The 16,898-nt window shown below is 54.4% G+C and overlaps 2 protein-coding genes across 5 annotated transcripts; both read right to left on the reverse strand.

Annotated features, from left to right (window-relative positions):
- Window positions 1-201: 201 nt before the first annotated feature.
- LBX2 (ladybird homeobox 2) lies at window positions 202-6,451 on the reverse strand. Its single transcript, XM_003413695.3, has 2 exons — window positions 6,172-6,451; window positions 202-5,167 (listed from the first exon to the last, which is right to left on the reverse strand). Exons 1-2 carry the CDS (start codon window positions 6,374-6,376, stop codon window positions 4,788-4,790), a joined length of 585 nt encoding a protein of 194 aa, XP_003413743.1. The 5' UTR covers window positions 6,377-6,451; the 3' UTR covers window positions 202-4,787.
- A 592-nt stretch (window positions 6,452-7,043) lies between these two features.
- Window positions 7,044-15,062, reverse strand: PCGF1 (polycomb group ring finger 1). 4 transcript variants are annotated; one of them, XM_064268766.1, is made up of 10 exons: window positions 14,920-15,062; window positions 14,389-14,494; window positions 14,118-14,270; window positions 13,542-13,613; window positions 13,309-13,414; window positions 13,094-13,127; window positions 12,903-12,989; window positions 12,670-12,750; window positions 12,263-12,408; window positions 7,044-7,176 (listed from the first exon to the last, which is right to left on the reverse strand). In XM_064268766.1, exons 1-9 carry the CDS (start codon window positions 15,010-15,012, stop codon window positions 12,271-12,273), a joined length of 870 nt encoding a protein of 289 aa, XP_064124836.1. In that variant the 5' UTR covers window positions 15,013-15,062; the 3' UTR covers window positions 7,044-7,176; window positions 12,263-12,270. The 4 variants fall into 4 exon arrangements, with proteins under 4 accessions (XP_064124836.1, XP_064124835.1, XP_010591966.2 ...); XM_064268765.1 differs by lacking the exon at window positions 7,044-7,176 and having other exon boundaries at window positions 11,303-12,408; XM_010593664.2 differs by lacking the exons at window positions 7,044-7,176; window positions 12,263-12,408 and adding an exon at window positions 12,439-12,579 and having other exon boundaries at window positions 14,920-15,060.
- Between the last annotated feature and the right edge of the window lie 1,836 nt (window positions 15,063-16,898).

Below are 16,898 nucleotides of genomic sequence, written 5' to 3' on the forward strand. Positions count from 1 at the left end.
CGAGCCCCAGCCTTCAGCTCAGTGAATGCTCAGCCTCTTCCTAACCCCAGTGCTTGCTCTCCAGCCCCAGTCCCCAGTATGCTCCCAACTCCTCATGCCCTATTTCCTGTCCACATGGCTGGGCACACTCTGACCTCTCCTTTGCCAATGGTCTGATGCTCCCCGCCTCCCACTGCTAAAGGATCCCCCTGAGGAAGTAGGCAGAGCCCATAGATGACATTCCCCACTGCTGGCTCGCCCCACAGAAAGGGGTCTCCACAGGTGCCTGGGCTGCTGCTACCTCTGCCACTCCCCTCCTCCATTGGGGAAATGCACTGGGCATTGTGACTGCCCTGTAGACCTCCCCCATGTGAAGTTACTTCTGGGTTTTCTACCAAGGACCACTGCCCCAGAGAAGGGTATAATTCTCCATGTCCTGTGTAAGAATCCTGGTCTTCTTTTGGTTTCTCCTCTGAGATCCTGGCAGCTGCCCTTGGCTGGTTTCTTCCTTACCCAGCCTGGGACTTCTAGCTTGTTTACATGTGGCTCTGCAGGGACTTTTAAGCCCTGCCAGAATGCCTTTCCCGAAAAGGCCATTCGCTAGGATAAATGATTCTTGCTGCCCTGTGGGTCTTGCTCAACACTATTCACATCTGGAGATAAAAAAGGTATAAGAGGTGGTGAAATACCTCCTTTATTTATTGTTTTATGGTGCAGGCCTTTTAAATACTGTGTGGCAGGATAAACACCAGCTTTGGAGTCTGCCATTTACTACCTGGGTCACCTTGGGCAGGTCTTTTAACATGTGAGCTTCTTTTCCCTCGCCTGTAAAATGGGGGGCAATCCCTACCTCACAGGGCTGTTGTGAGGATTGAAAATGTGAGATAGCCCCTACCAAGTATCTGGTACATAGCGGGTGCTAAATAAACTTATTTTTATGTGCAACTATCATCCGTATTCATTATTCCCACAGTGGGAAGACAGGGATATGAGTGAATTGCTGCTTAAATTCACAAAATACAGAGGTCCTAGACTGTGGTTCTCAAAGTGGGGTCCCTGGATCAACAGCATCAGCATAACCCAGGAACCTGTTACAAATTCTCAGACCCCACGCCAGACCCTCTAAATCAGAAAGTGGAGCCCAGCAAACTGTGTTTTAATGAGCCCTCCAGGTGATTCTGATGCACCCTAACATTTGAGAACTACTACTCTAGGATCTAACAGAAGACACCCAATCAGAGGCCGTTTTGGTTGAATAGGTTTAAGTTTTGTTTATCCAAGGATTCATTACAAGAGGCAGCAGTGCTGCCCTGATACCGGAAGAACTAGATGGTGCCCAGCTACCACTACCGACCGTTCTGATCAGGGTCACAATAGATGGACCTGGATAGAACGGGAGAAAAACACAGAACTCAAATTCTTAAGAAGTCCAGACTTACTGGACCAGTTGAGACTAGAAGACTCCCTGAGACTATCACCCTAAGATACTGTTTAAACCTTGAACTGAAACTATCACCTGAGGTCACGTTTCAGTGAAATAATGGATTGGAACACAAAGGATATTACTCATTAGTACAGGGCTCCATTAAAAAATCATCTATGAGGCCAAAAGGCCAACAACAACTACTCTAAAGCAAAGACGAGAAGACAAGGGAGCAGGGAAATTAGAGTACTGGAAATAGAACAAACAGAACACAACTAATGAGAATGCTAACACACTGTGAAAAATTAACTAATGTCACTGAACAACTTGTGTAGAAATTGTCAAACAGGAACCTAATTTGCTGTGTAAACTTTCACTGAAAACAATAAAATGTTTTTTAAAAAAAGGTAGTGCTGGGTTAGAATTCTGGAAACCTCAAGTGGGTGGGGGTTATGGCTCGAAGCCAATGAACTTGACTGAACTCTATCTTTCTAACTAGAAGTACATACTTTAGGAATTCTTTGCTTATACCTGATTGGGAGTTAGGGCAGAGGAGAGATAGTTGTGTAACTCCATGAGAGGTCTGCTAGCCATAAGGTTTTCACCGGCCAATTTTTTCAGAAGTAGATAGCCAGGCCCTTCTTCCCAGTCTTACTCTGGAAGCTGCGCTGAAACCAGTCCACCATGGATAACTCTGCTGGTATTTGTAATACCAGTGGCATAGCTTCCAGCATCACAGCAACACGAAAGCCACCACAGTATGACAAACTGACAGACAAAAAAAAAAAAAAAGTGGTGGTTATATCCTTTTACCATACTTGTTCAAGCCGTATGGTGAACAAATAATCCAAGAAGCTGGACTACATGAAGAAGCATGTGGCATCAGAATTGGAGAAAGACTCATTAACAACCTGAGATACGCAGATGACACAACATTGCTTGCTGAAAGCAAAGAGGACTTGAAGCACTTACTGATGAAAATCAAAAGACAGTTTGGATTACATTAACATAAAGAAAACAAAAATCCTCACAACTGGACCAATAAGCAAAGTCAGGAAAAACGGGGAAAAGATTTAAGGATTTCATTTTACTTGAATCCACAATCAATGCCCATGCAACCAGCAGTCAAGAAATCAAAAGACACATTGCATTGGACAAATCTTCTGCTAAAGACCTCTTTCAAGTCTTAAAAACAAAGATTTCACCTTGAGGACTAAGGTGCACCTGACACAAACGGTGGTATTTTCAATCGCCTCATATGCACGAGAAAACTGAACAATGAATAACGAAGACCTAAGAAGAATTGACGCCTTTGAATTACGGTGTTGGTGAAGAATTTTGAATATACCACGGACTGCCAGAAGAAGGAACTAATCTGTTTTAGAAGAAGTACAGCCAGAATGCTCCTTAGAAGCAACGATGGTGAGACTTCATCTCACGTACTTTGGACATGTTATCAGGAGGGACCAGTCCCTGGAGAAGGACATTGTCATGGATTGTGTCCCCCCAAAATATGTGTTATAAATCCTAACCTTTATGCCTTTGGTTATAAACCCTTTTGGGAACGAGCTGTCTCTGTTATGTTAATGAGGCAGGATTAGTGTAGGGTATGTCTTGAGTCAATCTCTTTAAGATGTAAAAGAGATTAAATAAGCAGGCGAGCAAGCAGAGAGAGATGGGTGTTATGGATTGAATTGTGTCCCTTCCCAAAAATGTGTATTAATTTGGCCAGGCCATGATTCCCAGTATTGCATGATTGTCCACCATTTTGTCATCTGATATGACTTTCATGAATGCTGTAAATCCTACCTCTATGATGTTAATGAGGTGGGGTTGGGGGCAGTTATGCTAATGAGGCAGGACTCCATCTACAAGACTGGATTGTGTCTTGAGCCAATTTCCTTTGGGATATAAAAGAGAGAAGTGAGCAGAGGCAGGCAAGGTTTGAGGAGGGCAGACTGGACTGAAAGGGAAAGTGGGAAGCAGACCCAGCCTCAGCACTGTCTCCTGAAGGCTCACAGGACAGCCAGGAATGAGGGAAGACAGCATCCTGTAGCTACCTAGTGTTCTCTTCCCTCCTCATTAACACTGTAAAAAAAAAAAAAAAAAAGTTGACCCTGGTGTGGATTCCAACTCATAGCATCTCTATACCAACTGGATAGAACAGAGTAGAATAGCCTCATAGGGTTACCAAGGAGCGGGTGGAGGATTCAAACTACCAGCCTTTTGGTTAGCAGCCTGATCTCTTAACCACTGCGCCACCAGGGCCCCAATCACATGGTAGGAGGGTGATTAATCACCAGTGGAATAAATGAATCTCAGAAGTGTCTGCCTGTGGAGCTAGGCTGGTGTCTCCACCAGCAAGGTTGCTACTCCAAGCTCCGCCTAAACAGGTCGGGCCTTTCCACTCTCCCGCTGTCTCCACCATAATGGTGGGAACATTTGTGACCCAGGCGCGGAGGTCCAGGAGGTACCTGAAGGAGGGGTGTGCCTATCATTCTGCTTGTGTCTCAGCGTAGGGTCCTTTCGGCGGAGCGGGGAGAAGGGTCCGGACTCCCGTTAATAAATAGACAAAGGTGGGGCAAGGAGAAAAGAGGCGTGAGGCGCCGCTCCAGGACAGGCCCTGAGGTTATGCAGGAGGTATCCCAAGCGGAGGCGGATCAAAGGCCCGGTGGAGTTTTGTGACCAAAGTGGAGAGGTCGCCCGCAGGAACAACCAGAGTTCCACCTTCCTTCCCTCGACAGTACGTCTCCATCTCCTAAGTAGAGAGCTGACAAGCACCGTCTCTGAAGGCTGGCTGGGCTGGACGCCTGGGTTCAAATCCTGACCTCAGAGTTGTTCCTTTGCAAAATGGGCATAATTATATCACCTTCCTTATAGGGTTGCTATGAGGGTTAAGAAGGAGCCCTGGAGGGGCAGTGGTTAAGAGCTTGGCTTCTAGCCTCCCGGTGGTTTCAACCCAGCAGCCGCTGGGCGGTGAGGAAGATGTGGCAGTCTGCTCCCCTAAAGATTTACAGCCTTAGTTCTGCTCTGTTCTACAGGGCCACCAATGAGTCGGAATCGACTCCCCAACAACGGGTTTGGTTTTGTTCACGAGGGTTAAGCAAATCATCGCGTTTAAAGTGTTTGGCATCGTGTCAAACGCGGACTTTCCCACAATAATCACCAGGTTTTGCTTTTACTGGCTTCGGGCGCCGGGACCGAGGCAACGTGCGGCAGAGTCTCGGCTTTATTCTCAACAACTGGTGAAGGCCAGCGCCTGGACTGAGGCCGGAGGAGGCCGAGGGCGACCCCCTTCCCCTCACCCCAGAGCGCAGACATGACGCGGAGCGCAGCGAAGAGGAGTCCGGGGTCCCAGAGCCTAGGGCTCGCGGCAGCTTTGCCTTCAATTGTCCACCTGTACCTCCTCATCAGACAGGTGTGGTCCGGGGTCAGGAGGGGCCGGGCCGGGGCTTGGGGCACCGTCCCGCAGCGTGAAGAGGTGCACGATTCCCGGGGACAGCGCGCGCAGGGAGGCCACGTCGGCGCGCATCTCCTCCAGGTCGCGCTTGAGCTTGGCGCGCCGGTTCTGGAACCACGTGACGACCTGCGCGTTTGCCAGGCCCAGTCGCGCAGCCAGCCCGTCGCGCTCGGACGGCGCCAGGTACTTCTGGAAGACGAAGCGCCGCTCCAGCTCCAGCACCTGCTGCGCCGTGAACGCCGTGCGTGACTTGCGCCGTTTGCGGCCCACTGGGCCCGGGCTCAGCGCGCCCGGAGCGGGGCGGCCTACAGAGGGAGGGCGAAGGTCAGCCTCTGGCCGGCGGGAATCAGGCTAGGGCTCAGGACGAAAAGCTGGGGGTGAGGCCATGCCAAGGTGGGCCAGGGGAGGTGTGCTGGAGCCAGAACTGAGGTACCTAACCCGACCGCGCAGGGGTCAAGCTGGGGTCAGAGGAGACCGGCGCAGAGGGGCTAGGGTATCGAAGGCAGCAGCCTGAGGGCGGCTTGCGGATGGCGGGTGAGGGAGGGAAGGATGGGAGGTGGTCAGAATTGGTCAGCAGAGGCCCGAAGCAGGTTGAGGTCGTCTGGGGGGGGGGCGCCTTCCGGACCCCCGACTGAGCCGGCCTATCTGCTGGGGGCTGCACCAGGGGCGGGAGCCGGCCGAGGTCAGTGTAGAGGTAGCTGACCCGTTATGGCGAAGGTAGCAGGAATCGGATCATGCCCTTCCTAAGCCTCGAGGGTCATGCTATGCCGGCCACTTCGTTAGTGACACCGGTGCCCCCTCCTCAAGCCCAAAAGGGAGACAGTGGGGGTACAAAGGGCAAGGAAAGGCGAAGCGCGGAGCCCGGGCCCACGCCGCGCCCAAGACCTGTTCCTTGCGCCGCCTTGAGAAGAGAGCGACTCGGCACCGAGCCTGGCCGCCAGGAGAGGCTGGAACCTCGCCTCCCGACGCTTTTTGCGCCGCCCTTGCCCTGGCTCGCTTGTTTACCGCCTGCGGCTCAGGCCTTTTGTCTTCTCTCAGGCCTTTCTCTGTCGCGATTGCCTCGCCTACAGCGAACGAACCTACGGGTCGCTCAGTTTTCTACAGCACGGTCCTTCGCCGCGGCGCTGGCGGCCTCCAGGAGCGGCTGTGGTTCCAGGGTACTAACAGAGGAGAGATGAAGGGCTTGGCCCTTAGGAGGCGAGTCCTGGCATGTGGACTGGGAGCAGGGGGAGGATTAGGGTGGCAGGGCCGGGATGGACGAAGGTTCGAGATCGGGGACCAGGAGAAGAGAGATGGGGAGTCGCTGTACCTTCAGAAGGTTGCGGGACGCTTCCGTCGAGTCCGCGGAAAGTTTTACTCGTCAGCTCCTCCAGCGCGCACAGCGGCGATGTGGGACCAGGACCCGACTCTGGGAGCTGCGACGCCAGTGGTGTCCGGGGGACCATGCGCGGGCCTAGGATGTCAGCGATGCTGAAAGGTGTCCGGGGTACTCGGGGTTCGGTTCTAGAACTCATGGCGGGCAGGGCTGTGGCGGTCCAGGGGCCCGCTGCGCTCGGCTCCGCAGCCTCCTGCGCCCCAGTGTGCTGCACCCGATCCGGGCCCCCAGCCTCGGACCCGCCCCCCGCACTGGGCCAGAGCCCCGTGTGCCCCTCCTCCTGCGCCCTCCACCCCCACCCGGAGACGCGATAGGTCTGGAACCCGTAGATGTCCCAGCAGCCTCATTTCTACAGGGTGGGGAATTGTGAAAAGGAGAAGGTGGCGGAGCCGCGCTCCAGGCCAGGGTCGCAGGGCTCCTGCGCGTTGCTGGGCGCATCCCGGTGCACACTTAGACTGGCCTTTCCCTGGCGGCCCCCTGACTCTGTGTGCCGCCGGCTCCCTGCGGAGCCGCTGCTCCAGCTCATAAACCCTTCTGTGATAAAATTGTTTTCCCTGGCTCCTACGGCTAGGAATTGGCAAAGTTCCGAGGAGAGGATCAGAGCTGCCTGTGCTAGGATCCCAGCCATGCAGGAGCAGGGCCCAGTTGCACTGGCCTGTCTCAGGACCTCCAGTCTTCTGACCTTGCCCCCTCGTTGCTACCCCACCTCTGCAAGAACGCTCTTAAAGTGGTCCTGGCGGCTGGAAGTGATTAGTGCGCCGCTGGGGGCGCGGAATGGGGGGGGGGGAGGAGAGACTTGGGGGGGCGCCTGGCAGAGCGACTGAGCTTGGCGGATGAGACACAGAAGCAAGCACAGGTGAGTTGACCCCCTTCAGCACTCCGGTTGGACTGAGGCTGCTGTTCCACCATAGCTCAGAGGCCCTGAAGAAATCAGAACACCTGGAAAAGGCAGGAGACCTGGGACTCAGGAGACAGGACAGGGCAGAACCAGGAGTTGGTGCCACTGAGCAGAGGAGGCTTTGCCAGTGAGAACCAACCTCCTCACAGGGCTTGCTGCTCCCCTGCCCACTCCGTTGATCAGTCTCTTTGTTAAGCTTCTGCGGTTAGGTACTGGTTCCACAGCTCTGCACGGCCCAGAAACTAATGCAGGGAGTCAGGCACTGATAGTCACTGCCTCTGCTAGTCACAGAAGAGTGAGGGGGCAGGCTCAACCCAACCAGACCCCGGGAACACACCAACAGGGCTTTCAGGAGGTAGGCTTGCCAACCCAGGGACAAACTCAGAGGCCTGGGTTATTTATTCCTATTTTACCTGTGTCCTTCCACACCTATTCTGGTCCTGGGCTTAAACTCTGGTTGAGCAGCCCACAGCCCTCCCCTGGAAGAACACATGGGTTTTAGGTGACAGTGCTGCTCTGGCAGTGGAGACCCCCTTGAGGCACGGGTTTAGTTCACATGGCACATCCTGTGCAGCCAGGGGATTCGAAGCCTAGAGCCTGAGCCCCAGCAGCAGGAAACCTAAAGCGGCTTCCTGGAGGTTTTGCAAACAACCTCCCTTGAACCTGGTGGATCACCCCATGCCCCTGGCCATCTCCCACATCCGGGTAGACCTCTGCACCTCCCATCATTTCTGCAGTGGTCCTCTGTGTTCACGTACTCCCTGGGTCAAGTGGAGCCTGCAGTTGGGGGGTGGGGAATCTCAAATAGGACTTGGAGACCCAAGGGGCTTGGGTCGAAAGCCCAGGATGGGGCAAGGATGGGAAGGCACTCTGATAGTGGGACCTATCGCCAACTGGGTTGGGAAACCTCAAGTGGTCAGAGGCACTGACTTAGCCAACCCAAAATACAGGGAAACATGGTGTCTGCCTCTCCCCCACACACCTCCAATGCTGCCTCTCCCTCCCCTGTTCCACCCCACACTCTAGGACACTCAAGTAGCTCTGGTGGCCTGAGCAATACAGTTTAGCCTGATGGGCCACCGCTAGGTCGGAGAGCAGAGCGAGGCCACAGCAGAAAGCTGAGATGCCTCAGGACCTTGTTAATTGGTTATTAATGGTGGGAAGGGGGGTGTAGGAGGACTGAGAGATCTGCCCTCTGAGTTGGAACCATCTTAGTGGTTTCACATCATCTGCAATTAAAGTGAGTCCCAGGAGGCCACTGAAACTGCCCAGCCTCCTCCTGGGCCTGTCACCAAGGAGTCACTGCAAACTTCAACCATCTATCTTCTCTGTAGCTTTTATGTCCTTCCCTCCCTCTGCTCTCAGTTACTCGCGTCTGTCTGTGGGGAGTGTGAGGCCCTCATAACCAGCCTTTGCCTCTCCTCCCCCTACCATTCCCCTCCGTAGCCGGGCTCAGGTAATGGGGTTGGGCGGTCCCCAGAAGCGAGTGGCAGGGAGGGGAGGGAATGGGAGACTAGTAAAGGGAGGAGGCCACCGACAGCAGAGGCCCGACCAGGGTCGAGCAATCGGCAACCATGGACTAGTCCAGACGGTCGCGAGGCCACAGGAGGGGGCTTTCCCTAGCGCAGCCTTTGGAACTCGAGCTGGGGAGAAACCAGATCCCCGGAGGGGGTTAGAAGAAGGGCGAGTGATTAATGAGGGAGATTAAGAGATTAAACCTGGAATCTGGGCTGTGGGGGGCGCTCAGCTGTCTCCTCGGCGTCCCCTCACCCCATCTTGACAGAGCGGACTCTCCCTCGGCTGGGGCCAGCTGGGACGCTGCCGCTTGCCCAGCAGTGCGCGCTTCCTTCGCCGCACCTCCCATCCCATGGTCCTACCCTCAGTGCATGGGTCCTCCGGCACCCACTTGCACCGCGTTCCCCGCTCAGTCCGGCAGTCCTTCATGTCTCCCACCTCCCCAGATACCCCTACAGACATTTCGGGGTCCTCTGCCCCTGCCCTCCTAGAAAGCCCCACATTTCCAGGTTCCTTCCGCGGGAAAGCGCCCCAATTCTCCTTTAAGGATACTTTCTCACACCTCCCATCACTCCCTTCAGATTCCCGGTTCCTCATTTCCCCTAGCCCCGCTCCCATCCTGTCTTTTATTCCTGAACACCCCGCCATGCCCACCCCAGACTCTCAATTCAGCGGGCTCCCTCCCCTGGACCCACTCCGGCTCGTCGCCCCACTACCTCCGCCGAGGTCTTGCTCAATAAAAGACCTTTTCCTCTCGGGATTCTTCGCCCCACTCATTCCTCTGAATTCTGTGAATGTGGAAGGGGGTGGGGACCCTAAGAATAACCCCCTAGGGATAGTGGACTAGGACAGTCGTAACGAAGTGCTTTCTCCCCTCCCCTCGCTTTGGGAAACCCCATTAGCCCGGGAGAGAAGGCGGGTTTGGGAGGAAACCCCAGGCGGAGGAGCTTGGGGCGGGGCGTCCAGCCATCTCGCACATTTCTGAGCTCGTTTTCTTTCAGGAAACGTTACTGCGGAGTGAGCCGATTCAGATGCTTAAATTTTCGTTTCGTACTTCTAGGGCTGCGGTCTGTGAGCGCTTTTCGGCCCCAGACGCTCGCTCGCAAAGAGCTCTCCGCGCCAGCCGCCAGTTCCCAGCGGGTGCGTCCTGGGATGGGGGCGCGGCTGGATACTCTGACACCCACCCTTCCACACACACCCTGAGACTCACTCTTCTAGGGAAGTCCATTTTCCCCATCCTCCCAAGCCCAGGAAGGCCAAGCTGAGAGACCGACCTATCTTCCTCTGTGTCAAAGGCAGAGGCAAACCTCGGTGCCCCCTCCCCCGGGTGCGCGTGGCCGCTGCAACTGCTGGGGTAGGAAAGGGTGGTAGGATCAAGTCGGGGGAGTGGCCCTGCAGGTGGAAACCGAAGCCTTCTCCCGGAAGCGGCGAGGCGAACGGTGCGCCTGGGAGGACAGGGCTGCGGCGGCTATTCCGCGCGCGTTATGGGCAGCAAAGCCAAGAGAACCGTGGGCGCGATTCGCCCGCCCCTGGCGCGCATCAAGCCATGAATCGCCTCGGAGTCTGCGGCGGGGCAGACGTGTGTGGGGAAACTAGACCCACAAACCGAGGGAGAGCAGTGCGGAGCCTGCAGCTGGCCTGCATCAGCCACCTCAGCAGAGGGCCCGCAGCTGCCGCCGCCACCGCCGCTGACAGACAAAAAGAAGGCTTCGCGGAGCTGACCCAGGGCGGGGCAGCGCCGATCCCTCACCCTCTCCAGATTCATGCATCAGCGCCTGCTGCTGCTCCTTGGTCTCAGACCGTGTGCCATCAAAAATCCCATCCCAAGATTTCGTCATCAGGTCTTGGGCCCTCCAATCTTCACATGAGGCTTTCTTGACGCGGAGCTGACGCCAAACCCTACCCGAGGGCCATCTCGCTTGAGGAGCTTAGGGAGGAGATCCAGTCGGAGTGCCCCCCAACTGCCACAGCTGCTGGACCTCCGAAAGGTACCCCAGGAAAGTTTCTGCTCTCCCTACCGCTACTCCAGCCCACACCTCCGCTCCAGATTTACTCCTTGGAATCGGTATTTAGCTCAGAGACCCCTTGAGAACAGCCTGGGTGCCGCGTGCTCGCGTGGGCCGAGGAGCCAGCAGAGCTCAAATTCTGGGGAGGTGGGGAGCCCTGGGATAGATATAAATTAAAACCCTGAGGTGTAGAGGTAGCCCCAAATGAGGTGGAAGCGACTCTGATTCTGGCTGCGGCAGGCATTCTGGAGGACACACTTACGCCTTAAAGGACTAGCAGAGCATGGACAAGGGGGTAGTATACTGGGCGCGGGAGGCCCCGAAAAGGGGGGAGAATTGGGAATCTTGCAGACTGTATCAGGAAGGAATCGTGCCCGGGTCGGTCCAGTGTCCCCGCCCTGGTCTCCACTGCCTGCCCGCGCACCGGCGCACTCTCCCATGGCAGGGGTCTGCAGCCCTTCCCTGTGTGCCTTCCTCTTGGCCTTGGCGCTTGGTTCGTGCGGAGGAGCTGTGGTTTCCCGGGGAAGTCCAGGCGAAGAGAGCCGCCGGAAACCAGCGGGTGAGCAGGTGAGGGAGCCAGCTCAGATCTCCACCTCTCGGGCTCCTTCCTTCAGGCCGTCTTCACTCCCTCCCGCCCCCACCCCGCCCCCCAGTCCACTGCCTCCCAGGGTCCATCACACACAATGACCGCCTAGTTTTGGCGCCGTAGAGTTTTACTTCCATCAACTTGAGATTTAGGCTTTAAACTCGGGTTCTGGCGACTTTTATGCTGCCGGCGCCATCCTGCTTGTCCCGAATTCGGCAGCAGCCTCCTTCACTTCATTTTGAAACTCCCTGCTTAGGCTTCCCCCTGTTACTGCCCCAGTTGGGCGAGTTTATGGCTATCTCACTGGCTGAGAGGCCCACAGAGCAAAGACATCCACTGGGTTTATTCCTTGTGTCCAGTGCATGGCCGTCTCATACAGACCAGAAATGTTTGCTGAATTACTCAAGGGAGCTCCTCCCTGGCTGCTTTCTCCTTGTTCCTTGGAGCTGCCTTTGCTGTCCTCTTGACACTAGTTCCCTCTCTTTCTCAACGACCCTCTCCTCACCCTGGATTCACCTAGCCCCTCTATAGGGCCACCCAGTGAATACTATATAAACTGCCAGGCCTCCAACTACCCTGGGCCTTCCTGCTCCCATCTGTTATTTAAATTTCTCTTTTTCATGTACCATGTCATAGAATCATAGTGCAATTCGTTGGATTTTTAAGATATCACTCTTTCATTCCTAGTGGTACAGCACTTTAAGAGCTCAGCTGCTAACCAAAAGGTTGGCAGTTTGAATCCAGCAGTGCCTCTTTGGATGCCCTATGGGGCAGTTCTGCTCTGTCCTGTAGGGTCACTATGAGTCGGAATTGACTTGACAGCAACAAGTTTGGTTTTTGATTCATTCCTGCAGCAGCCACTGTCCAACCCTAGCTCCCCTCTCACCACCCTGGGATTAGGACACACCCACTCAGGCCCCACAGCATAGGTGCAGCATTCAAGGACAGTGAGAGCTTCCTTCCAGAAAGCCTTCCTGTCACCAAAGAGCTGGTGTGGGTAGCCTAGCTTCATGAGCTCACCTTGAGTTTCACACGTGTATGGACTGCTCCTTCGGCAACAGCTGAGGGGCCAGGGACACAGAGCAGAGGCCCTCCTTGACCATGAAACTCAGAGAATATCGGAGGGAAGCAGGATGCAGGACAAAGCATGAGTGTGTGGTGGGACACTGAAGAAGGAAGAAGATAAATGAGCCTCCCCTCTTTTTTAAGTGTTTATTTCAAAAAATAAAGCCACAGTTAATTTTACATAAATATCTGGGGAAGGGGGGGGACAGGGAGGGGCTTGGCCCCTACCTCCTCTTCTCTTTTACACTGTATTGTAAGAGCAAAGGGGACGGCTAGAGAGAGAACAAGGGGAAGAAGTGCTCAGCCCAAGTGTGCTTACTACAGGCTCCCCTCAGCCCACCTCTGCCCTGGTCCTGGCTCACCTTTCCGAACCAGCGGGACAGCCATATCTGCTTCATGGTCATGTGATCAGGGAGAACTTCATTGTCAAAAAGAAGCTGGACCTAGGAGAGAGGTAGGGGGCACAGTTTTAGGGACTTTCCTCTTGGGCACATGGAGCATGGTCAGGAACTACCCTGGTCAACCCCAGCCTCTGTCTTTCCCTTCTTAGCCCCTTCTCTCCAAAAAAAAAAAAAACTACTGTGGGATAACTCACATGCTGGGGATTTAGCAACAAGCGGTGACACAGGACCCTCCGGAGATGGCGAACCTCGGCTCTAACGGAACATCTGATGTATTTGTTCTGGGGTTGGGGAAAAGAGAGAAGAGAACAAAGTGGGGTATGTGAGGGAAGAGCCACAAGGAGGTGAGTCTCCTTAGAGAGGCCTGCCCCTCAGCCCCTCTCACCTGCAGGACGCTTTTATTCTTGTCTTTGCCAGAACTGGGGGGAAAGAGACACAGGTTAGGGATTCCTGTCTTTCCCCTTCTTCCCCACCCAGAGCCATGATATACCCTCCTCATGGGAAGAGACACACCCTCATTGCTAGACCTCTCCCCAGGTCCCTCCTTGGCTCTGGGTCATGGGCAATGTCACCTCAGACAGCCCCGGACCTGCCCCTCACCTCAGCCGCTCCAGGCATAGGCTCAGCTGCTCATCATAGCGATAGTAGTGGGCCTTAGAGTGGTCAAAGCTGCTGAAGGGGAGGCCAAGATTGCTCAGGGCTGGCTCTGAGAAAGACAGGGTAGTGAGAAGGCTGACACAGGTACCACGACTCCCCTTCCTCAAAGAGAGCAAAACTGGGCAGGAGAAATGCGCTGGGGGCTTTCTCTTACCATCCTGCTGCCAGGGACATACCTTCTCCGCTGGGCTGGGTGACCCGGTCCAAGCCTCGGGACTGGTAGAATTCTCGAATCCGCTTCTCTTCACCTAGAAGGGGGGGGAATATGGGAAGTAGAGTGAACCCTATGAGAGCCAGAATTTGAGGGAACTGCTTTATTTTTCCAAGTCTCACAAGTTTCCTGCCTTTGACAGGGTGCTTACCATCTTTCTATTGCAGTTTATTAAGAATCCTACATCATAAACACTCAGTGAGTTTTCCTTCTCTGACAGGTTTCCGCCTTACCCAGGTTCCAGCTTTCACAGGTTTTACTGTATTAGCCCTCTCTCACTTTTTGTCCCTCTGGCCATCAGTCCCTTTCTCTTCACGATTCTCACCAAAGCCCTTGTCACCTCAAACTGCCACACAGCATCTGTCCCCAAGTTGTTGATGTTAGATGCCATTGAGTCAGTTCCGACTCATAACAACCCCATGAACAACAGAACAAAACACTGCCTGGTCCTGTGCCATCCTCACAATCACTGCTATGTCTGAGCCCACTGTTGCGGCCACTGTGTCAATCCGTCCCCCTCAAAATCAGGTTGGTCACTCACTGTCCTGCAAGCCAGGCACTAGCTTGTACACGATGTCCTGCATGACTCGGTCCAGTTTGAGGTTGAGCAGGGGCTGTGTCTCATGGATCTTGATGTTGCACATGGGGCAGTACTTGCTGGTTTGGAGGTACTTCACAATACAACTCTTGCAGACTGCAGAAGAAAGGTAGGCGCTCAGGCACTCGGAGTTGTGTTCATGGGCTGGGTAGGGTGCACCGATAATTAGGATAACAGAAAATAAGGTCTGAGTAGGCAGCTCCAAGGCACTCACAAGTATGAAGACACTCTGTGATGGTGGTGGCATCAACGAAGTAGCCGGCACACAGGCAGCAGACGATGTGCTCATTTAGGTCTTTGATCTTCACTCGGACCTCCTCCTGTAGACACACCCTCTGTCACCGATCACCAGCCCGCAACTCCCCGTGCACCTTCCCAGCTTCGGGGTCACCTCTTTTATCAGACCCCACGACCAAGCCCCACTTCCAGCACTGTCAGCAGGGGATTAGCAGCCGGGAACTGACAATTCCCCTCCGCCCAGCAGGGGGCTCCGCGCACAGTGGGGGCTCCCTTCACGTGGACTCGCCCGACCCTCCTTTCCCAGGGGAGACTACACGACGTGGGCGGCACAATGCGCACGCGTCCCAGCCTGGAGTTTGGCAACTCAACCGGAATCGCGCAGGCGCGTTAGGGACCCTGTCTCTGCGCAGGCGCACTGGGCGCCCGGCCAGCCACCGCCCGTCCTCTAGCCGGCCCCACTTCACACCGCTAGCAGACCACAGCAATAGCCCTGCCGCCCCTGCACCTCGTTCCGTAGCGGGTCCATCTTGTACACTGACTGGAGCTGGTTCCGAAGCCTCATCGCGATCGCAATCTGGCCCCCCTGAGGAGACGCCATCTTAAAAGCTGATCCCGGCCTGCCACTTCCGGTGCCGTGTGCGGGGCGGGACTTGTCTCCCAGCAACGAGGGCCTAAGTCTTTACGGATTCGTTAAACCTCTGTAAGGCCCCGCCCATGCCCCTTTCTCCCCGTGTGCTCACCTGAGCCCCACTGGCCCCTCCCCCTCCTCAATCCGTAATTAGGGAGTGTGGGGGGTGCGCGGAGGGGTCGTATCTTTTCGATCTCCTGTAAGAATCTTCGTAAAAGACCCTACCCGGTCTCGGGACTAACTTTCGGAGCCTGCAAGAGACTGCCCCCCTCCAAAAGGCCCGGCTGTCTCTGCCCGCCACCGCCCAGAGTCTGGGTCTCCTGTGACGATGACCCCGTTGAAGAAGCCCCTCCAGGGCCCTGTCCTCGTAATGCTGCCCTTGTTGGCTGATGAGTCCGCATTGCGGAGCTTTACCCCGATGGCGGTCCTTCCACCCGGCTCGGTGGCAGGAGTTTTTCCCAGCTTCGCGGAGTCTCGGAGAGGGTGCCTGAGGGGGGGGGAGGAACCCCAAGGGACTTGGTAGTGATCCTAGCCCCCCCCCACCTCCTCTTGCTGCCGGGGATGGGGGGGCAGACCCTGGTTAATGATGATGATTTAATCATCGGCGCCTGCGGAGGCCTGGGACAGACTAATGCAGAGCAGATGCCGAAGGAGGAGGGGAGGACGACGAGGACACTGCCGCACGCTTAGGCAGCCTGCCTGCAGTAGCATAGGCCCTGCCCCGCACTCTGGGTTAACCCAGGAGACCCGAAATCTTGCAGGAGACCCGGAGAGTTGTACACGGTTTTCGCTGCCCTCAGAGTACTTACAGTGAGATTTAAAAGCAAGGTTAAGTTTACTGCGAAGTATTACTACCAAGCGCAACTGGAAATTGAAGAAGGGAGAGATCTCAATGGAGAACCCCGAAGGACTTTCTGGAAGAAGTGTGACTTTGTGGGGGTACAATTTAGAGATGGGGTAAAAGTGTGGTGGAAATAGAGAGGAAAGGCAGAGTCGAGGAGAATAACTGAAGACGGACAGGAAGGAGGCCAAGCAGGGACTTAAGGAGTTGGGACTTTTAGCCTGAGAGCAATAGGGAGCTAGCCAATTTTTTTGAAGGGAGTTACCCTATGAAAGGTATTTGGTTCAGTTATCATCCCGGAAAGAATTGGAGTGGAGAGGGGAGAATTTATGACATTAGTGATTTATTAATCAACTACTTCTCTCTTGTCCAAACCACCATCATCTCGACCCTGGATGATTGCAGTGGCCTCTTGACTGTCTTCCTTTCATCCACCATTTCCCCTCTTTATTCTCAGCATGGCAGCTCAGAGAGAGTCTGTTAAAACATAAAACGGGCATGAGGGACATTTTTTGAGGTGATGGATGTGCTTATTATTTTGATTGTGGTGATGGTTTCATGGGTGTATACATGTCAAAACTTATAAAATTGTACCCTTTAAATAATGTGCAGTTTCTTGTATGTCAAATATACCTCAAGAAAGCTATTAAAAATAAATTTAATAAACCACATTGTTTTACTTCTCTGTTAAAAACCCTCCGATAGCATCCCTTTTCAATCAGTATAAAAGCCAAAGGCCTTAGAATGGTCTTCAAGGCCCTGCATGCTCTCCCAGACACTCAGTCTTTCCATGTGCACTGGACCCTTCACTGTGCTACAGACACACCAAGATAAGTTCCCACTATGTCCCTACCTGAATTGCTTCTTGCTGAGCTATCCAAATGACTCCCTCCATCACTTCAAGTCTTTACTCAAATATCACCTCTATGAGGCAGTCCTGTCCCTGATCACTTTACCTAAATCACAACCCTTTACCATTTCACTTCTTATCCGCCTTCCCTGCTTTATTTTTCTC

This window comes from Loxodonta africana, chromosome 15, assembly GCF_030014295.1.
Source record: "Loxodonta africana isolate mLoxAfr1 chromosome 15, mLoxAfr1.hap2, whole genome shotgun sequence".
Taxonomy (NCBI): Eukaryota; Metazoa; Chordata; class Mammalia; order Proboscidea; family Elephantidae; genus Loxodonta; species Loxodonta africana.